This window comes from Balaenoptera physalus (genome assembly GCF_965194825.1).
Source record: "Balaenoptera physalus genome assembly, chromosome: 1".
Classification (NCBI taxonomy): domain Eukaryota; kingdom Metazoa; phylum Chordata; class Mammalia; order Artiodactyla; family Balaenopteridae; genus Balaenoptera; species Balaenoptera physalus.
Window position 1 is genome coordinate 128,764,199 of NC_138882.1, and position 23,097 is coordinate 128,787,295.

The 23,097-nt window shown below is 34.8% G+C and overlaps 1 protein-coding gene across 10 annotated transcripts in view; it reads left to right on the plus strand.

The window, feature by feature from the left end:
- The window catches only part of ZZZ3 (zinc finger ZZ-type containing 3), a 110,251-nt gene that overhangs the window by 82,579 nt on the left and 4,575 nt on the right, over positions 1-23,097 (plus strand). For 7 of the 10 annotated variants that reach the window (XM_082419175.1, XM_082419169.1, XM_082419166.1 and 4 more), the window contains 8 exons: positions 7,968-8,106; positions 10,954-11,101; positions 11,188-11,303; positions 12,633-12,704; positions 13,730-13,831; positions 14,483-14,578; positions 16,981-17,133; positions 22,929-23,063. In XM_082419175.1, the coding sequence (XP_082275301.1) occupies positions 7,968-8,106; positions 10,954-11,101; positions 11,188-11,303; positions 12,633-12,704; positions 13,730-13,831; positions 14,483-14,578; positions 16,981-17,133; positions 22,929-23,063 (961 nt within the window). The remainder of the gene's footprint in view (positions 1-7,967; positions 8,107-10,953; positions 11,102-11,187; positions 11,304-12,632; positions 12,705-13,729; positions 13,832-14,482; positions 14,579-16,980; positions 17,134-22,928; positions 23,064-23,097) is intronic. The other 3 variants (XM_082419172.1, XM_082419173.1, XM_082419174.1) reach the window with 2 other exon arrangements.

The window sequence follows — 23,097 nt, forward strand, 5'->3', positions numbered from 1 at the left end:
TGAATAAGGTCCCATAGTTAGTTGCTGATGGAGCTTGGACTTGAAGTAGGACTCCTATGTGAATCCTGAATAGTTAGAAAAGAGTAGAAGTGATCTCTCTGCAACATTGTCTCCCTAGAAAACTTTCCCTTAAAAAAAAAAAAAAAGGTAAAATATCTCATGCATATAACAGTAATGAAGTATTTACATACAGATATAGAGTAGTTATGGAATCAAAAAGCCTATAATTGTTTAACCACAGTCTAGGTTAAGAAATACAATATTGACAGCACTCCAGAAGTCCCCTGTGAATAGTTCCTCAGTTACACCCCCTTCTTCTTCTCAGAGATAACCACTGTCTTACTTTTGTGAAAATCATTCTTTGCTATTTTAAAAGGTTTTACCACCTATGTATGTATTCAGAAACAATGAAGTTTAGTTTAGTATTCTTTTGTGATACATTATGTTTGTGATATTCATTTGTGTTGTATAAATAGATGTAGTTTGTCCATTTTCATTGCTGTATAGTATTCCATTGTATACCCTTATCACAGTTTATCCATTCTGCTTAGATGGACCTTTGGGATGTTTCTGGTTTGGAGTTGTCATGAATAAGGCTGCCCAAAATATATGCTGCTGTGTATATTTGAGAGTTTCTTGAAGTTACATTCCTGTATATGGGATGTCTGAGTCTTGGGGTATGTGCATCTTCAGCGTTACTAGTTAATTACAAACTAAGATATTCTGGTCTTCTCTGAGAGGGCCTTTTACTTCCTGTTCACCCTTATTCCTAGGGTGTAGCCCTTCAGGATCCCAGGCCAGAGCATAAGCTGATTTCCCAGAGCCTCACCCTTGGTAGGCCCTAGACTCCAGCTTGATCTTCCATTTTAAGCTATCAGAAGTCTCTCAATCTCCTCTTCTGGATCAGTAAATTGTTTCTGGGCAAAAGCGCCCCACAACATAGTTTCACTTTCTGGTTTCTGTCTTCTCATGGATCTTGACCTGATAATACTTATGATTCTGTTAGCTCATTGATGCTTTTCAGAGTTTTTACATATTTTTTTTCAGCTTGTCTTCAATGAAGGGTTTATTCTGAATTTGCCTAATCTACATTTTTCTGGAAGCCAAAGTTTGTGCCTGTTGAGCTTTTAGTTTTAACTATTATATTTTTAGAATTTTAATTTGCTTCCTTTTCAAAGCTATATACTCAGTTTTTGTAGTTTCCTATTCCCTATAGCTATTTTCAAGCTTGTGTTTTATTCTTATTCTTTGTGTCTAGTTTTCCTGTATGCTTGATAATTTTAAAATGTGAGCTGTTCACTTTCTTTGGAAAATTATTTATTAGTTATCTTTGAGGCCAGCAATAAAGTTGTATTCCTCCCAAGAAAATTGCGTTCACTTCTGTGGGTATGTTGGTGGGGATGGGTGTGTGTATACCAGTCCAGAATGACGGCTTTAAATGATAGTCATGGCTTCAGTTCTTTTAGGCCACGCAGTTAATATGATTTGGGGCAGCAAATATATACAAGGACTATCTGTGGTAACAGCTTTTTATGGTTGAAATTTTTATGTACTTGGTTCCTGAGTCCCAAAGCAAGTCTCCTGTGGGGTGGTGGGAGTGAGGGGGGTAGAGTCACACCTTGATGGGAGAGGGTCTCTTATTGGACTTCCTACCTTGTTGGCTTTGTTTTCTGTTCCCTGACCAAGTGAAGTACCTGCCCTCAAGGCCAAAGTGGTGTTGTGCTGCATTTGATTCTCCCAGTTTATGCCTTCACTTAGATTTTGGCCTGTTAATAAAAAGTCTTAGTATCTTACTGGTTTTTCTGTGCTTTTAAAATAAAAAAGTACATGGTTTTTTCTTTATTTGTATTTATTTATTTATTTATTTTTATTTTATTTATTTATTTATCTTTTTAATTTTTGGCTGTGTTGGGTCTTTGTTGCTGCACATGGGCTTTCTCTAGTTGCGGTGAGCAGGGGCGACTCTTCGTTGCTGTGAATTGGCTTCTCATCGTGGTGGCTTCTCTTGTTGTGGAGCATGGGCTCTCGGCACACGGTTGTGTGGGCCCAGTAGTTGTGGCTCCCAGGCTCTAGAGCACAGGCTCAGTAGTTATGGCACACGGGCTTAGTTGCTCTGCGACATGTGGGATCTTCCCGGACCAGGGCTCGAACCCCGTGTCCCCTGCATTGGTGGGCGGATTCTTAACCACTGTACCACCAGGGAAGTCCCTCTTTATTTGTTTTTAATTCAGCATTTTTAGTTGTTTTCAATACAGGGTTGATCTTTATATCTGGAAAGATGTACTCTCAGGAGCTGAGGTATTAGTTTCTGTCTTAACACAGAATTTCATAAAAGTCTTTTTGATCATTCTCTAATGAAAAGTGAGAAAGACCATTTGTGAATTATTGAATTTGCAAATCCTGTAGTTTTAGTGTTTCAAATCCTTCGTGAAGGAAGACAATAATTTTAAAAACCGTGTGTTCTACTTTCATAAAAGTAATTTCTGTTCAATCATGTATATACTTGGTGAGCTCAGTATTTTGCAGACAGTAGAAAATGCCACACTTAGTTAAGATAATTGTATAGTTAGAGTAAATCGAGGCTCCTCCCTCAATTGTTTTACCCTGGTAGATTGCTATGATGAAATTTGTTATTATTTAAAATTTTGTTAAAATGTTATTGTTATTTTTGAGAGCCAATTTGCTTTACATAACTTTGTCCTGTTGAAAATAAAATCTATAATAAATCTTGCTCTTCTTTTTCTTATTTCCTTCTACTCACAATGCATACAAGTGTGCATTTGTGCACACATGTGAAAACATTAGTTAAGTCATCTGATTGTAAGTTTTTCGTATACCCCTTTTCCTTTTCTTCTTACAGTATAAATTAATAGATTTATTATTATGTCATGATACTCCCTCTAGTTTTTTTCAGTGTGTTTAATCAAGCTTAGTGTTCCAGCTAATAATAATCATGCTACTCTTTCCCCCTCCTCTTCATTCCCACCTCATATACTATAAAACTTTTCTTTTTGCTAAGCCGGTTTTTAATTAATTAATTAATTAGTTAGTTAATTTGGCTGCGCCGGGTCTTAGTTGAGGCCCGTGGGATCTTCGTTGCGGCATGCGGAATCTTTTAGTTGTGGCATGCGAAATCTTAGTTGTGGCATGTGGGATCTAGTTCCCTGACCAGGGATCGAACCCAGGCCCCCTGCATTGGGAGCGCAGACACTGGAACTCTAGGGGAGTGCCTGCTAAGCTGTTTTAAAGTGTGTTGTAGACTTATCACCCGTATATGTTAGTATATGTCGCCTAAAAACAAGGGCATTCTCCTGCATCACGTTAAATACCTTATTACACCAGTTTGGCACTGATACAAACAGCAATGTATTAAAAATTTTCCATCTATACACCCAAATGTCCGTTTTCCCTCTGTGGGAGCTAATCTCAGATTATGCATTACGTTTGGTTGTCATGTCTCTGTATCTTTTGATCTAGAACAGGGCCTTGCAGACTTTTCCCTAAAGGCGCAGATAGTAATATTTTAGGCTTTGGGGATCAACTCCACTTTACAGCTACTCCACTCTGTCATTGTAGCTAGAAAACAGCCATAGACATTGTGTAAACAAATGAGGGTAGCTATATTCCAATAAAACTTTATTTAAAAAAACAGGCAGACCATAGGTTGTAGACTCCTGATCTAGAATAGCTTTTTTTTTTTCCTTTCCTTTTTTTTTTGGTGATGGTGGGGTCTTTAGTGACACTATTTAATGACTGAATAATCAAGCCAGTTTTAGGGGCAGAATAACCCTCAGTTTAGATTTTTAAAAATGTTTCCCCAGGGACTTCCATGGTGGCGCAGTGGTTAAGAATCCACCTGCCAGTGCAGGGGATACGGGTTCGAGCCCTGGTCTGGGAAGATCCCACATGCTGCAGAGCAACTAAGCCTGTGCGCCGCAACTACTGAGCCTGTGCTCTAGAGCCCGTGAGCCACAACTACTGAGCCTGTGTGCCACAACTGCTGAAGCCCATGTGCCTAGAGCCCATGCTCCACAACAAGAGAAGCCACCGCAATGAGAAGCCCACACACCACAACGAAGAGTAGCCCCTGCTTGCTGCAACTAGAGAAAGCCCGTGTGCAGCAATGAAGACCCAAAGCAGCCAAAAATAAATAAATTAATTAATTAATTAAAGAATAGTTTCCCCATTCGTTTTTTAAAATTACAAATGCCATGTAACCTTCCACAATAGAATTGAAATCTGACAGCTTGAAAAAGATTCTGGCTTGCTTGGAAATAAAATCTTTCTCCTCTCTCTCTCTCACTCTCGCTCTCTCATAGTGTGTGTAATATCACTGCCTAGAAATTGGACAATACAATTAAACTTCTAGATTGTTAATTCTTGGTATCCTCTTTCAGACATCAGTATTTTTACAAATATACTCTTTCATATAAATGTTTTAAAATTCACAGAAGTGAGTAAAGAATTCAGGAAGGCTTAGAGAGTGAAAGGTAGTGAAAGTAACTTAGATGTAGATTTGAAGAGTATTTCTATTTTAGTCAAATGTGATTCCTCAGTATACAAGCTAAAATTCTTTTTATGTTGAAGACATGAAACAGAAATAAAATTAACAATTATCTGCCACAGCTAAGCTTGCTGTTCTTTGCATTGGAGTCAGCTTTACAAATAGATAAAAAATAATTTTGATAGATTTAATACAAAGTTGTCCATGTGGGGAAGCTGTACTCTACTTGCATTCATGTAAAAGTGTATACTTTTTTTTCCCTCAGTCTTTCCATCCTCTTACTTGGTTCAGTGAATAGCAGAATTGAAAGCAGCATGTTTTACTGGAGTAAAAGAGTTTCAGGATTTTTTAATGCTTGAATTTCCTTTAAATATCTCTGTGAACATCTATGGTGATTGGGCGCTATCCTACCATCTTTTATTGGTTTTGACTGAGAAAAGGTTTTTCTTCAGATTGTGCCTTATCACAATTTGATTCTACTTTGCCCCTTTATACATTATAAAGCAAGTCTATTTTCTTTTCCACATTACTGCATGTTACATAAAGATTGAAATAATATTTTATTGGAGGTTCCCATTTCTTGGCTAATTATTCCTCACATCACATTGTGGAACAAATGGCTGCCATGATCTGTGCCTTGGTTTACTTCTCTGTGAAATAAGGGTAATGGTACCTATCTTGTAAGTTGATTATGAGAATTGACTAATTGCACATTGTATAATATATATAGTACACATTCAGTAAATGTTTGACACTATTGTTATTTCATATTACATAGTCTCCCATCCATCTTGTGTGGTCATGAACCTGTTTGTCTCTCAAAGCAGAGCTGAATACAGTAGCGAGTATGATCCGATTAGCCCAGGAAGAGTACAGTGGCCACATCACCGGTTAATTTGAACTCAAGTTGGAGTTTTCTTTTTAATTCATTGTGGAGAACTTCAAGCATACAAAAAAGTAGACAGACTGGTATGATGGACCCTCACATGCCCATCCTCCATCCCCCACAACATGGCAGTCCTGTCCCATTCATTCCCATCCAGTTCCTTTACTCCCTCTCTGGTGTAGTAGTAGATCCTCTATTATACCTAAGCTCCATTCCTGATTTACTTTGATAATTACTGAAGCTTTTAAGGATAGTGCCTAAATTAATGAACAGATGAATCTTGCCTCGATTGATGCCTGGGTCAGATTCCAGTGGTTTGCTTTTAGAGGTGAAGTGAGTGGATGGGTAGGATTGAAATTAGATTTGTCTGTATTATACTGTGTTTTAGATGTCATGCCATTTTTTTATTTCCTCCATTTCTGCTTAGGGATATGTATGATAATCTTATTGGTAAAATCGCTGAATACTCTAGGAAATTATTCAAATTAGCTGGCCTAGAAGACTTAAATTCACAATCTTCTTACAGTCTTTTCACTTATTCTGGACTTTTAAGTCTTTACCAATGTATATATTAGGTCTTTCAATTTGCTAATCATTTTATCTTGATTGAAGAGAAGCAAAATAGGGAGTGAAGAGTTATACTTTCTTTGTCATCTCTGTTGGAATTATTTTTTAAAGTCAGAATCATTGTGGAATAATTTACATACAGTAAAAATTGTTATAATTTACTGACTTCAAATAGAGGCCTTTCTTCCCAGTGGCAGTGACTGACTGTAGCACTTTTTTCAAGCCTCTGCTTGTTTTTTCCTATAACTCTGTTCTTACTTGTGCCTCATTAATTGTTACTTGCTTACAGTAGTTTGCTGCAAGTTTAATAGACTCATAATCATTTTCATATTGATGATACAGAAGTGTGTCCTCCTGTTTAAAGCAGGGGTCAGTCATATCACAGAGACACCATGATAAGTCTTTGGTTATTCAGCTACATGGAATAGGCGTTCTGAAGGTGAAATATGGCAGTTAAGAGTATTATAGAGAAGTTAGGTTCTACCTGACTCAGTACAATCACCCTAAGATTGAGCGTGGGTGAGCCTGCCTGGTGAGAAAACACCAGCACAGTCAAGGTTTGTACACGCCCTACACCTCAAAGCAAACAGAGGCAGAGTGAAAGTGAGTTTAGGCTTAACCTCTGTAACTGATCCAGGAGTAACTTAGTACAGCCCTTGCTTTCCAATTCAGTTCTAACTTTTGAATGAAGTATCTCTAGCTTGAGAGAAGCCTTACCCTTCAGTGTTAGGAGTTTTTACCTTGATTATTAAACATTTCATCAGGGATTAGTTAACAAGGGGAGAATAAGAATATGTTTTAGACAGGGGGCTGAAACGGTGTTCTAATAGAGGATGTCCTGTTGCAGTTACGCCATGGCTGTGAACATCAAAATTGCATTGTTTTACCCTTGAAATTTCTGCTTGTTTGCTAACTTCCAGACTTAAAAGTTTCAGTATACTTTTGATTGCACGGAACATCTGTCCGTTTGTTCATTCAAAGAATATTTACTGAGCATCTATATGTTGGGAAGTGTGCTGCACACTGAATAAACAAAACAGTGGACTTTTCAGATGTGTTTGCCATTATGGAGTTTACAGTCTGTTGGGAAACAGAATGAAATTTATTCAAAGCCATAAAGAAAAATTGTGCTTCACTAATATTTTAAAGACCTAGTGACTTATTTTGAAGTGAACTTGGAGTGGTTTGTTCTTGGTTCTTTTTGCAAAATATATTTGAGTATTCAGGGTTTTTGTGCTAACGTGTTTCCTTACATGTATTGATATGTGAAATTAGACATTAGAGAGTCAGGACAATTTGAACTGGGGTGGGGGGGAGGAGAATATGAACAGAGTAGGTTTGTGTGGGTAAAATTCTACGTTAGCTGTGCTAAATAGACTGTTATAGGCAGGGAAGTAAAAAATATCTTTGAGTCCTTTCTTCTGTAAAAATGTTTAATACTTAAGAATTGACAGGGAAGTAAACTTCCTCTAGAATCGAGGTATAACAGAAAGAGCAAATGAGAACCATGACAACTAAGATCCTGTCTGAATTATGTGACAGTTTCTTGTAACTCTGGTCAAGAAAATTTGCCTCAGATTTCTTATTCCAACAGAGCACAACAGAGGGACTGAATCTGGTGATCCCTCCTGGTGCTAAAAATCTTATGATTTAAACAAAAAAAATTTTTTTTTAATTTAGCTGTTTCTTAATGACTTGGATTGCTGGAAAGTCAAGATGCTTGCTTTCTTACTTTCTGTACTTGTTCCGGTTCAAGAATTAAGAACTTTAGATGGGAGAATAAGGCTTTGCTTTCTCTAACTGATATTTTCTGACTAGGTACTTCGTAACTCAGGAAGACCTCATTTATTCCCAGTAATATGTTTTACTAAAACTCTTTCAGGTAACTTTACAAAGACTGTGTGACTTAATAGTAGATCACGGCTTGAACTCAGTTTTTATTTATTGTTGTAACTAGAAAATTTTAGTGAGGGCTTTTTTTTTTTTTTTTTTTTTTTTTTGTCTCTGTAGTTATCAGAGACTGTTACAGACGATTGCTGTACTCGAGGCTCAACGTTCTCAAGCAGTCCAGGACCTTGAAAGTTTAGGCAGACATCAGAGAGAAGCACTAAAAAATCCCATTGGATTTGTGGAAAAACTCCAGAAGAAGGTATATATTGAGCAATTTTTAAGATTTATTGAGATGTATTTGGTAATAACTCGGTTTATTCTTTTTATATGAATACATACTTTTTTAAATGTTTAATTTTTTCCCCTTCTGTAATTAACCATATTACTGAAGGCAGAATACTGCCTTCCTTCACCCCCACCAAACACACAATAAAATATACCCCAGTGAAGATAGCTAGGAGCTTTAATTGGATGTGTGTATAGAAACTTGATGTCCTGTTCCTAGCCATTTTTATAGTCTTTTTCTGTTACTTTCTTCCTTCCCCATCTTAAAAATATTTTCCCTGTTTTGCTTTCAGGACTTCAAGATTGTTGAAGCTAAAAGAAAAAATACTTTAGTATTTATTTACTGCTTAGTTTAGAGTTACTTTTCTAACTCTGAACGTAGTGAGATAGAAAACAATGGTGATACAAACAAAAACTGTATTTTAAATGTCTTTAAGGTTATGGTTGCCAAGTCTATGAGAATGAGGTATATAAATTTTACTTAATTTTGAAATGTTCTTTTATTTTAATGTAAAATTCCTTATAATTTTATTTTTTCCTTAAAACATAACTTTCATATTTAAGCAGTTAACCATTTGAAAGTGATCCAAGTTTTTATAACTTTCTTAGTGTGTAAACATAGAGATAATCTAGATGTGCATTTATGCCATAGTATGTGTCTTGAACTAGGGGCCCACTAATTATTCAGTAAATTTGAGAGGCAAATATTAATCAGCATTGTCTGAAAAGATTAAAACTGAAAAACTATGAAAAAGAATCCTCTTTTTCACCTTAAACAACACAAAAATTTAGCCTGTTCAGTATGACAAATTTAGTTATTAGTTACTAGTTTTTAATGAGTCACAAAAGTGGTCTACCAGGTGTTGAGGGAACAGCCCTGGGGACTTCATTTTATTTAGATGATTATTGTTTGGATTTGGATTTATCTAGTTATGTTATTTACTTGGCAAGCATTCCTTTCTCTCTGTGCTTTCAGAACACTGAATATCATAATAGACGTAGGATCTATATATTGATTTGTTAAACCTTCTAGAGTTTTTAGAACCCTATTGTATCCTCTATGTTATAGTGGGCCCACTTAGGTATTTATTGATTCTGCACTGCTGTCATGAAACAATTTGCTGGTGCAAAAAGATACAGTACTTACAGTGTTTACTTATCATTGATTCAACTAAAACAGATGGTGTTTTAACCTTAATCGCATTTTATTCATGTTCTTGGGTGGGCAAAAAGTTGCAATTATGCACATTTACTAGATACGTATGTGGTTGGTTATTTGCTGGTTTTCCATTTCTGTGTTTAGTTTAGAACTGAATTTCTTTCCACTTTATCTCAGAAACAGGGATGTGATATTGACTATCTTAAGAATTTTTTCAAAAATGTACAAATGTGTATTAAATCCCAGACACTTTGGTAATCATGAAAGACTTATGTTCCTTGGAAAGAAAATTTTCTGCTGGATTTAATTTAGAAGTTTGACTTTTCAGTTTTTCTGTGTTAACTCATGTATGCTTAAATTGTCTATTTTCTTTAGGTTTACCAGAGTAGTTAAGTTGTTGACATGAGATCTCTTTGTTTTAGTGGACATCTAAAAACTCCTAATTGAAATTAAGGAAACTTGGATTATATATTGGTATATAGAATGCAGGGAACCTTTACGGCTTGTTAGCTTTCTTTGATATTACTACCATCATTATTTTAAAAGACACTCTGTTCTAATTTTTCAAAAGTTGAACCTTAGACTAATATGTGCTATTATGATGATGGTGCTAATATAATATGTCACAAGCAAAATAAAAATGAAGAATTCTGTGTCACAAAGTGGATTTTGCTTGCCAATTTCATAATTTATGACCTGATTTTTTTCTCAACGTTTTATTTTGAAAAATGTTAAGTAGACAAAAAAGTGGAAAGTACTGTATAGTTAGCACACACATCCACCCCCAGATTCTACCATTAACATTTTATTATATTTGCTTGATTGTATGTTTATGCAATCCTTCCATCCACCATTCTATCTTATTTCAAGATGGAATGCATTTGATGCATTCCAGAGTTGCAGACATACACACTTAACACCGAAACACTTCAGAATGCATATCGTTAACTAAAATTCTTTTTTAAAACTTTTTCAGGTGAAATTTACATGCAATGAAATTCAGAAATCCCAATTTTACCATTATATGAGTTCTGACAAATACACCCACCTATGAAACCCAAATCCCTATCAAAAGATTGATCATAATGACCTGGTTTTAGTAATTATGACAACTAATAACTTCTCTAAAGGTGGTTGGCAAAGTAATTGAATTCCAAGTAAACTAAAGATGTAGTTTTGATTCTCAAAATGTGATAAGTTTTTTTGTACACGTGCTGAGTTATATAGTGTGAAAATAATTAGTAGTTTTATGGATAAGTCAGGAACACATGGGTCCATTAAAAATGAATTCTGTGTGTCAAGTCATATCTATTATATTTCAGTCAAACACATTTCATGTGCTGTTCTTAGAGATAAAAATCTTTCTGTGCTATTTCTGTTTAAAGTGTGTTAGTGATAAAGTACAGTATGTTTATATAGTTCAGCTTTAGACCTCTAAAAATAGTGCTTATGTTTTGTTAAGTTCATTTTCCTTTACTTGGCTATCATTTCTACCATTTAATGTTTAGACTGTATTAACTTCATTGGCTGTTGGATTCAAAAAGTGAATAGAAATGCTCAGTTGATGATTATTTAGATTTGGAGTCATCTGAAAATTTGGTTGTAGTTGATAATTTATTGAATTAAACTTAGTTTGTCACTTTCATTTTTTTCCCCCACCAGGCTGATATAGGGCTTCCATATCCACAGAGAGTTGTTCAATTGCCCGAGATTGTATGGGACCAATATACCAATAGCCTTGGGAACTTTGAAAGAGAATTTAAAAATCGCAAAAGACATACTAGGAGAGTTAAGCTAGTTTTTGATAAAGGTAAGAAATTATGTGATATGAATTTAATTAGAGAACTACCTGACAAAGTCTTGCTTTAATAATCCTATACATGGTTTTCTTTTTAGTAGGTTTACCTGCTAGACCAAAAAGTCCTTTAGATCCTAGGAAGGATGGAGAGTCCCTTTCATACTCTATGTTGCCTTTGAGTGATGGTCCAGAAGGCTCAAACAGTCGTCCTCAGGTAAGCAGGATAAAGTGTTGGAGCAGGAAAATTTGAATTGTAGACAAAACATTTTAACATTTTGCTGGTTTGTATTCTTAAAATTCAAGCAGTCTTTCACTTGAAGGTATAGTGAGAACATGAACTTTGAAGTTAAGAAAAAGCTGGGTTGAAATCATAACTCCACCGCTTACTAGCTGTGGAACTTCAGATGTCATCTATATTAAAGTCTCCAAGCTGCAGTTTCCTCTTGTATAAAATGTGATTGTTATCACCCTATGTTGTAGAGTTGTTGTGAGGAATATAATGAGTAGTACATGTAACATGCCCAGTTCAGTGCCTGAAACATAATACAGTATTTATTCTAAAAATAAGAGCTCTTTGTGTGTAGTGGAATGTAACTAGGGTTTGCTGGTTGTAACCTGGCCTTGCTGCTGTTGGTTAGATGAACTTCATAAACATGTGGGTTCAGAATGAAAAAGTAACATTTCTTTAAAATAAACAATAGCCATAAAGATAGGGGTATGTTGAGCTGTGTAACCAGTTAAAAATATTATGTACATTTTAGTAAAATTGATATTAGGCTCCATTTTATGAGCAAGACATACGTTTAGGATATTACTTTATTATTACTTAAATAAAAAGACCAGCACATTAAAAATATTATGGAAAAAATTCCACGTATAATTTCCTCATTGTTAGCAAAGAATATATATGGTACATGATTATTTCTAAAACTGCCCTAAACAGTCAGTACATATGATCTCTTCAAGATGTTTCCCCACATCCTTAGGCTAGAAATAAAACTGTTCATATTTCAAAAGTAAAGAATAAATAGATAACAAAGGAGAAAGATGCACCTGGTATGTATTCATGCTTTGTTTCCTTCATTTTTGTTTGTGAGGGTGGATGTGATGCTTTATTTAAAAGATTGGGATGGAAATACTCTTCTGAGGTACAAGACACTAATTGGAAAATGGATTTCTTAAAAATCTTTGAATTCTTTGGTTTTCAGATGATTTGCAATCTACCAAAGAAAGGTAATTCAAATAAAATATAAGCAATATAACAATGATTATTAAAAAAAAAAAAAAGAAAAAGTAACATTTCTTTTTCTTTAAAATGAAGTTGCTGTCACCTATATCTCAAGATTGCTAGGAGTATAAAACCAAATGAAATAAAAGAACATGAAAACATTTTGTAAGCAATAAATTATGTACACATTAAAAAAATAAATTTACTCACATATTTTGAAATTAATTAAAAATTTCACAATTTGTGTGTTATTTGGCTATATCAAAGGGTAGTCTTTGTTTTTTCTCTCTGACAAAAACCTTGTTTTATATGCAGATGATAAGAGGACGCCTGTGTGATGATACCAAACCTGAAACATTTAACCAGTTGTGGACTGTCGAAGAACAGGTAATAGATATTTCTATATTGTGTAGGTTTAAAAAAAAAAAAAAAGCAGTTAAAATTAGAGCCAGTATTATGAGTAAAGTGTATATTGTTGTATGTAATCCCTCTTAACCATGAATTTAAAATATTTAAACTTGTTTCTGTATACCTTTTTGCATACTTCAAGAATTTCGCATTCTGAGAATATATGAATTCCATTTTGGGGATAATTTTTAAATAAGGAACCTGGGTTTTGGGAGGGGGATTGAAAAAGATATTGAAACAGATGGAGTAAAGTTTTTGTAATGCAGCTTTGTGAGACAGAAAAACCTGGAGCCAAGTAAAGCTGTGCTTCAAAGTGAATTCTTGTTTTTGTTTGGAGGGGAGCTGGCAAAGCCAAGGTCAGAGTGTTCTCTTACATTTTGGCATATAGCTAGGATTGTTTGTGGATAAGGTTTGAGACACATCTCTATCTCATATGAGGATTAGCCCCACAGCTATAATGAGTTTATCAGTTTATAAAAAGCTTCAGGAAACTTTTATTTCTAACATTTGGACTATTTTGCATCCTTAGGACTCTGGGAGAATTTAGGAGATAGGTCAGAATATTAAAATTAAATATTTGAATGAAGGACCACACAAAGGAGGAAAAGATCTCTTTTAGTATTCTAAGTCCAAATGAATTTACATAGTTTTGTCAGATCCATAGTGGCAAGCCTAAGCATAGTCTAGCAAGATAAAGTGGTCAGTGGAAATCACTAAGATATGTAACATATTAATTAATTATTTTCTTTGTTGGGGGTGCTTTCCTTTTTTTACTGAAGTGCATAGAAAATCTTTATAAGGTCTTTCATAGGTTTATTTTCTAATCTTATTTTTCTTGTGAAGTCTTAAATTCCTCACTAGAAATTTTTCTAGCATGAGGATTTCTAGTTGACCTAACCCCCAAAGTTGGGGAGGGAGTATTATAGTTTAAGATGGAAGGTGAATGTATTTATTTAGAAACTCAGTATTAAACTTTCTTAAATTTGGTCTTTGGTTTGGCTTAGAAAAAGCTTGAACAACTACTCTTGAAATACCCTCCTGAAGAAGTAGAATCTCGACGCTGGCAGAAGATAGCAGATGAACTGGGCAATAGGACAGCAAAGCAGGTAATTGAGGAGATAGCCCCATATTGTTGGCATGTTTTTGATGGTTTTTTAAATGAAGGATAGTGAAACTAAAATCAGTAGACCTGCCCCTTCATATTTAGCTACACAGTGCTATAGTATGTGGAGTTTTAAAAAATAACATTGTGTATTTTTCTGTCGATTTTAGAAACAACTCTGAGATAATTCTGCTTTGGATCATTACTAAAAAATAAAAAAGTAATGGACTTGGTGTCTCTTGAATGTTTAATGAGTGCACCAGTTTGTGCTTTTTGGTTAGACTGTGCTAATAGATTTGTGATAGTGCCTTAGTCAGTATTCCCTGGTTGTCTTTCTAAAAAAATATCTGTCAGTTTTCTCCTTCACATTCGCATTGATATTAATAGATGTGTTTTTATGCTACAGGCACTAGTGTTCACAAGTTGAAAATGTGTTTAGCTTTGGAATCAAACAGATTTAATTTATTTTAACAATTTTTTTGTCTATATTTTAAAACGTAAGTGTCTTTGGTGGCAATTTAAAATTATTTCTAGATTTATGGTAGATTTTAAGTTGTTACTATTCATTAAGATACACATGTATGTTTTAAAAACTATTCTGGTATTGCATGTCTTGTCATTTATTATGTTAAAAAGGCTTGTCCTGTTTCCTTAGGTTGCCAGCCGAGTGCAGAAGTATTTCATAAAACTAACTAAAGCTGGCATTCCAGTCCCAGGCAGAACACCAAACTTATATATATACTCCAAAAAGGTAAAAAGAAAATAGGTAAAAGTAAACCTTAGATCTCAGATTAAATTCATCAAAGTCAGAGTTCCTGTGTAAAAGTTTATATATTTATCAGAACAGGGTTATTTTATTTTTAAAATTTGACTCACTCTAAACATTTTCTTATATATGGTAGGATTCCATTATTACTACTCAGTGAGTTTCAATGACGATTATGCATTATTTTCTTAGGAGTAGGTTAGTTTATGTGAATGAGTGCTATTTGAAAGATATTAGATTGTATGTATGTCAGAAAGGCCTTTGTGATGTTAAAGTTTTTAGGATGTTTGATTCTTTAATAAATATAATCAATTTCTGTTTTATATATATACTGTATAAATCCAAGGTTAGAAATGTTTATTAAGATATTTAATCCTCACTATAATTCTAGAAGTGTAGGTAGTATCACCTTCACTTTACTCATGATAATATTAATAGATAGCTTTTGTTCTTACTGTTGAATGCTCTGGGCTAGGTACTGTTCTACAACCTTTTTATAGATGAGAAAACTAAGTACACTGAGTAAATTGTCTAGTCACATAGCTGGTAAGTCTGGGAATCACTGATCTTCTGATTCTGCACCTAAGCCTTTTCCACTGTTCTCTGCTGCTCTGTACAGTGAGAAAGCTACCGTCCCTCTCCTACATAGAACACTGCATCGAATTATAGCCAATTTTTTGCTTTAATTGCAAAAAAATAAAGCACATAATTGGCCTTCTTTCATTTCCTTGGAAAATCATCTGGGTACTTCCGCTCCCGCGCAACTGCCACCGTTCACCTAAAGAGAAGCTAGGAGCCGATCTAATGCTGTTGCCCTTCCTTAGTGAAGCTAACTAACTATTTTACATAATTTTACATTAAGAATATTGTCTGTATAGCTCCATGTTTTAAAATTTTTGTTTTTATTCTTTTTACCAAGCTATGGAAGCTTGTTTTAATTTGTCAGATGTTTTAAATATTTTGGATTTTTTTCTCCCCAAATATAGTATTATCTATCTTAGATATGTAGAGTTCATCCTGTAACTTCAGAATGTTGGAACTTTGATAACCACCATTTAACTTAACAGCTTTAATTTTCGTGATTTCTAGGTTATCTTTAGATGTGTTGTGCACCTTATGTTTTCACCACTAAGACTAGATGATGATAACAAAAGGAATACCAAAGAAACCTAAATGTGTTCCCTTCTTCGGGTGCACTGAATTTTAAGTTGACAGATATTTTGACTGCAGAGATCTAGCCCAGTCATAGACATGGTTAGAGGTTTTTTGTTTTGTTTTGTTTTAAATAAATTTAATTAATTAATTAATTAATTTTTGGCTGTGTTGGGTCTTTGCTGCTGCGCACAGGCTTTCTTTAGTTGCGGTGAGCGGGGGCTACTCTTTGTTGTGGTGCGCGGGCTTCTCATTGCGGTGTCTTTTCTTCTTGCGGAGCACAGGCTCTAGGCATGTGGGCTTCAGCAGTTGTGGCATGCGGGTTCAGTAGTTGTGGCTCATGGGCTCCAGAGAGCAGGCTCAGAAGTTGTGGTGCATGGGCTTATTTGCTCCGCGGCATGTGGGATCTTCCTGGACCAGGGCTTGAACCCGTATCACCTGCATTGGTAGGCGGATTCTTAACCACTGTGCCACCCGGGAAGTCCTGACATGGTTAGAGTTTGAATTTTGAAATGAAATGATGGTTCTCTATGTGGCTGAGGTTATTCTTTGTGGCGGTGCTGTTAGTGAAGAGAGGAAGTCTGCATAGTGGTTCGAAGGGAGGCCTTTGGCTCCACAGAAGCCTAGTTTTTAATCTTGATTCTACCACTGCCTAGCTGCAGTACCTTGAACAAGAAAGTTAACCTCCTCGTGCCTCCGTTTTTTCACCTTTAAATTAGAAGTGATAATAACTACTTTACAGGAATGTTTTGAGGGTTAAGTGACATTGACAAAGAGTAAGCAGTCAATCAGTGTTAGATACTATTTTCAGACATTGATCCTGTTGTGGAAATTTTCTTTTTACTTGATAGTTAAGTATAGTTATAAGGCTTTGGCTAACTTCATCCTCCTTGATCATCTGTAAGATGACCTTAAGAGGAGTTCAGCATGTGAATGCCAAGAGTGTAATAAATGTTGGGGATACAAATATAAGCTACATAATGACATATGGTCCATTATACTCCACGTAGGTATTCTGCCTACATTTCTGTTTGTTGGTTTGGTTTGTTTTTATTTAAGGCTTGTTGTCTTTTTAAAAATCCAGGTAACATAGAAAAAGCAACCACGTAAGAGTATGCTGAAGGGTAGAGGTGCAGTCCTTCTGATTAGGCAGACTTGCAGGAAGTAGCATTTATATTTTTGATTCTTTTAATGATTGTCCACTATCCCAATTAAAAATTTGTTTTCTCACTTAGTCTTCAACAAGCAGACGACAGCACCCCCTTAATAAGCATCTCTTTAAACCTTCCACTTTCATGACTTCCCATGAACCACCAGTGTATATGGATGAAGATGATGACCGATCCTGTTTTCGTAGCCACATGCACACTGCTATGGAGGAGGCATCAGTAAGTTATCTATTTATACTATATTTATATCTATCTATCTATCTGTCTTTATCTATGTATTATACAGATCAGGATACAGAATGGGAGCACCAGGATTTCCTAATTATTCCTATTCTTCAGACAATGTTGCTTTCTTTTCTTTTAATTAACTAGTCAAACTTGTTTTACAATGGGCTTTAAAAATGTTTTTATGAAGAAACTTTCAAGCATATACAAAAATAAACCCATGTGCACCCATTATTCAACTTTAACAATTATCTGTTTGTGGCAATCTTACTTTCATCTATACTTCCTACCCACCCAACTTTCTGTCTGGGATTATTTTGGAGCAAGTTCCAGACATTACAAAATATCACTATCATGTTTATTAAAAGGTAATTCTTTATATAATCCAGATACACAGTCAGTTCACATTTCCCCAGTCATAAATTGCAGTAGGTTCCACCCCCCACACACCTTTTCTCTGTCTTCTTTTTTCCCCTCTCATTTGTTTTGTTGAAAAACTGGGTTATTTGTCTTGTAGAATGTACCTCAGTTTGGATTTTGTTGTTTGCATCTTCTTGGTGTCATTTAACCTGTTCCTCTGTTCCCTGAATCTCCTATAAATTGATAGGTCTAGATAAATGATCAGATTCAGATTTATTTGTTTCTTGTTTGTTAGGGTGGGCAGGACTACTTCATGTATACTTTTATCAGTTTGACATAGCATACATTGTTGCTTAGATCCATTAACTCATTAGATGTTACAAAATAGTAAAATTCTTTCTTTTTTTTTTTTTTTTTAAATTAATTTATTTATTTTTGGCTGTGTTGGGTCTTTGTTTCTGTGCGAGGGCTTTCTCTAGTTGTGGCAAGTGGGGGCCACTCTTCATCGCGGTGCGCGGGCCTCTCACTGTCGCGACCTCTCTTGTTGCGGAGCACAGGCTCCAGACGCGCAGGCTCAAGTAGTTGTGGCTCACGGGCTTAGTTGCTCCGCGGCATGTGGGATCTTCCCAGACCAGGGCTCGAAGCCGTGTCCCCTGCATTGGCAGGCAGCTTCTCAACCACTGCGCCACCAGGGAAGCCCTAAAATTCTTTCTTCATTTATTTGATAGAATATTCACAAAGTAACCCCCCATCAACTATTTGATTATCCTAAGTTACATACAGAAAACGCAGCATAACTGCTTGATTCTTCCCTTTATTTTCTTGTTTTTAAAATAATGAGTTTGTTCTCTAATATCCTCCAGATTGACTCATGAGGTTTTAAAATTTTTGTATTCTTATGAATTGTTGGACTTAAAATATATTTAATGTGTTTCAGTGCATTGATATTATTGTCTTTATTAGTGTACAGATTGTCCCATTGGTTGGTTGTAACCTATTCAAGCTGGAATTTGAGTTCTTTTGACAAGACTCTAGTAATCTTTTATAGCTTCCTTACTGTCTGGTAGGACAAGGAAATTCCAGGCTCATCTTGTATATTTCCTGCTTCAGACCTGGAGTCAGTTCTGCTTTCTTTTATTGAGAAATGGTATTCGGAGGCTCTATCCTGATATAGGATGTTACTTGCTACTGGATTGATCATTGTATCTAAGCCTATATAGTGGATAGAGCTGAGAAATATGTTATATATTTGTTAAAATTAAAAGACATCATAAATTCATCATTTTATTTCAAATTCAACTTCAGGACTGTGGGAATTTTACTCAACCCGTATTGATCTTTAATATGTATCATTTTTCTCCCATGCTGAAAATTCCAGTTATCAATGACATCAACATAATGCTTACTTTCTTTGTCTCATACTGCCCACAGTAGTCTCAGAATTTAATAATACTAACACTACCATCAACAATATGACACTGAAAACAGGTTTTTTGGGTAGCACTGTTTTTGCCTTAGGATATACCCAACTACAGAAATAAAGTCAAATTATACTTTTTAAATCCTCTTGGACTAATTCTTCTCTGTGTTGTCATCAACTGGATGCTAATTTAGGTTAATTCATTTCATCTTACTTTACATTCAGAGATTCCTTTTTATTGCTGTTAATATTTTTTATTTTACTATGCTAAAATTCTTCCTCAATAAGTAACATGATTCTGATTCCTTGCTTAAAGGACATGAATATTGCCTTATATCTTTCTTAATACTTTGATTATATATGGTAACTGGAAAAGGAGATTTTAATGAAAAGTCAGCAGATAAAAATAAGTCTCCTTTGTTCTGTTTCTAGATTAATCAAACACTGATTGTATACTTTGGTATGAAACTACTGTAAAATGACTGTATTCTTAAATTTTTTTTTTCTTTTTAAACTTGTCTTTTTGAAAAACAGCTAGATTCTGCTGTGTCTTAAGATATGGCATTTGTGTGTAATTTTGTATTTTGTGACTATTAGAATTACTCGTTTGAGAAATGTTTATTTACACTTAATATGTAACAGGCTCTGCTAGAGGTCAGCTCCATAGTTATGAATAAAATATCTATGATCTTGGGGTTCTCATAAATCTTAGTTTTGTGGGAGGAGATAAATGTGTAATCACATCAATAAATTACAAAATTTTTAAAATACTTCAAAAGTAGGTGTCATTGTAATTATTTTAGAGGTACTTAATCCAGATTGAGAGTTTAAGTGGAAGACCCAAGGAAGTGATAGTCAAGTTGGCCACTGAAGGATGAATAAAACTTAGCTAGGTGAGGAGTGATGATGGGATGCTTAAAAGAAGTACATTTTGAGAAAATTGGCAAAATATAGTATAGTATAGGTGGTTGAATTTGATTTAGCTTTTGTTTGGTTGATTTTATTTATTTATTTTTAATTGAGCACCAGTTCACATCATTCTGATTACTTTAAAATAGCTATTGAAATGTATATTTATGAATCCTCTAGTGTAAAATTTATAGATTTTGGTTTCTCTTTTTCAGAAAAGCAGTAGCTAGAGAGACAATCTCTATACCATTTAGACCCCCTTGAAATTGGTCATAGTATTTCTCCTTTAAGTAAATTTAAAATGATTATAACTAGGGAATCTGTTTATGGGTGAGCATTTTAAAAATATTTGTTTGTTTTTTTGTTCATTTGAAGGTAACATTGGTTTATAACATTATATGTTTCATGTGTACAGCATTGTAATTCAACGAATATATATGCACTACAGTGTGCTCATCACCAAAAAATCTAGTTTCTATCCATCACCATACATTTGACCCCCTCTACCCATTTCTCCCTCCCCCTACCACTCTTCCCCTCTGTGGAAAGAACACCAATCTGTTCTCTGTACCTGTGTGTGTTTTTGTTTTAATTTGTTTGTTTATTTATTTTATGTTTTTTTAGTATTCAACATAAGAGTGAAATCTCGGTATTTGTCTTTCTCCTCTGACTTATTTCACTTTGCATCAATTCTCTCAAAGTCCATCCTTGTTGCCACAGCTGGCAAGATTTTATCTTTTTTTTTTGATGGCTGAATAGTATGGAATTTTTATTTTTAATTGTGCTGAATACCCATAACAGAAAATTTACCATCTCAGCCAATTTTGAGTGTACAGTTCAGTGGTGTTAAAGTTCATTTATGTTATTGTGCAACGAATCTCCAGAACTCTTTATGTCTTGCAAAACTGAAACTCTGCATCCAGTAAACATCATCTCCCTATTCCCTCCTCCTTCTAGCTCCTGACAACTACCATTCTACTTTCTGTCTCTTTGAATTTGACTACTCTGGGTACCTCATATAGGTAGAATCATACAGTTTTTGTCCTTTTGTGACTGGCTTCTATCACTTAGCATAATGTCATCAAGGTTCATCCATCATGTAACATGTGTCACAATTTCCTTCCTTTTACGGCCAAATAATATTCCATTGAGTGTGCATACCACATTTTTTTATCCATTCTTCTGTCAGTGGACACTTGGGTTGCTTCCACCTTTTGGCTGTCGTGACTAATGCTGCTGTGAACACGGGTGTACAAATATCTGTTGGAGTCTCTGCTCTCAAATTCTTTTGGGTATATACCCAGAAGTGGAATTGCTGGATCATATGGTAATTCTCTGTTTCATTTTTTGAGGAACCACAGTACTGTTTTCCATAATGGCTACAACATTTTATATTCTCATCAACAGTATACAAAAGTTTCAATTTCTCTACATCCTTGTCAACACTTATTATTATTATTACTATTTTTAAATTTTGATAGTAGCCATCTTAGTGGGTGTGAGGTGATTTAACTTTTTTTTTTAACATCTTTATTGGAGTATAATTGCTTAACAATGTTGTGTTAATTTCTGCTGTATAACAGAGTGAATCAGCTATATGTATACATATATCTAACTTAATCTTGTTGACCAAATTTAATAATACCCTTAGACTTAAAATGCAAATTAAAAAATTTAGCAGAGTTTGTATTCTTTGTATTTGCCTAAAATATCTAAATTTAATACATTTTATTATAAAATTTCTTACTACATTATTTAATTATTTGGGTTACATCGTATTTATTGGTATTACATATTTATTACATTATTTATGTTGTCTTTCTCAGGGGTAACATAGGAAGGCAGTAGCTATAATTTAACATATTTAGTTGACAAGAATTTGAAATGGATGAAAGATAGTGGGAGATAAGGTAGGTGAAGTGTGAGATTGTAAAGAATCATTATCCAGCTGAGGACTTTGGACTTGACACTGTAGATAGCGAGGAAGCCATTTTTAGCAACAGTGAGACAGAGGAGGGAGTGGATACTATAGAGGACTGATTTGAGAGAGATTTTAGGTAGTATTAAATAGTGATAGAATTTTGTTGTATTAGATATGACAGTATAAAATTAAGGATAACACTTAGATTTAGGCCTTGAGCTGCTAGGTGTGTAAGGGGTTAGTTATATAGACAAATCTGGGTTCAAATCACTTGACTCTGCAACTAACTAACTATGTAAGCTTGGGCAAATTATATAATTTCTATAAACATCAGTTTCCTTGATATAATATAAATATAGTAGTTAATAATACCTAACATGGAGAGCAGGAGGAATGGGAGGTGCAGGGGTTGTCTGGTCCAGGATTGGGAATTGATGGAACACGGGATTAATGAATTGGGGATGCTTTTAGGAGGGTTGTGGAAATCAGTGACCATGGGATCAGTCATGAGGTAGCAAAGGGAAGAAATGGATCCTGGGTGGCAGAGCACAAATAAATTGGGAGCATAGGAAGCAGTTAGTGATTCATCTGTCAACTTCAAATTCATATAGCTTTTTACTGTTCATTTCTTTATTGTAAATAATAATCTTTGTAACTTAAGTTTATCCATTTGAGTAAGAGGAATGTACTGTCTTGATCATTGGGAGTACTGAGCAGAAAACAGAGCAGAGATTAGTTTGCTTGTTGTTAAGAAAATGTCATATTTACCTGAGGAAGCTTAAAAATCTGTTAGATTGGAGAAGAGGAGCTTCCTGCAGATCAGGAAGAAGTAGATTACAAGGAGTCTTCCAAGTCGCCATGAACTTGTTGGGATGGGGTTGAAGCTGCGTTAGTGTATGACAGAGGTGGGAGTCACGCCTTGTTCCCCTGGTACTTGCATTATGAAGATGCCTACTACAGTTCAGTATTACTATTGCATTAAGAAGCCCTCCAGAAGTATTAGTCTAAAATATTGCTGATAGCAGCACTGATTTTCTATGAGCCCTAAAAGGTTGAGGGTCTCTTAAATGTGAAAAATATCTTGTCAATAGAAAAATATTCTTTATCAGTATTTCTTATACTAGTTCATTTTAATTATGAAACGCACTTTTTTGTTTTGTGTTTTGTTTTTTTCAATAGGATGAAGAAAGTATTCCTATTATGTATAGGAATTTACCTGAATATAAGGAACTATTACAGTTTAAAAAGTTAAAAAAACAGAAACTTCAGCAAATGCAAGCTGAAAGTGGATTTGTGCAACATGTGGGCTTCAAGGTAAATTCTACTTAATTTTTCTATTCATTTAATT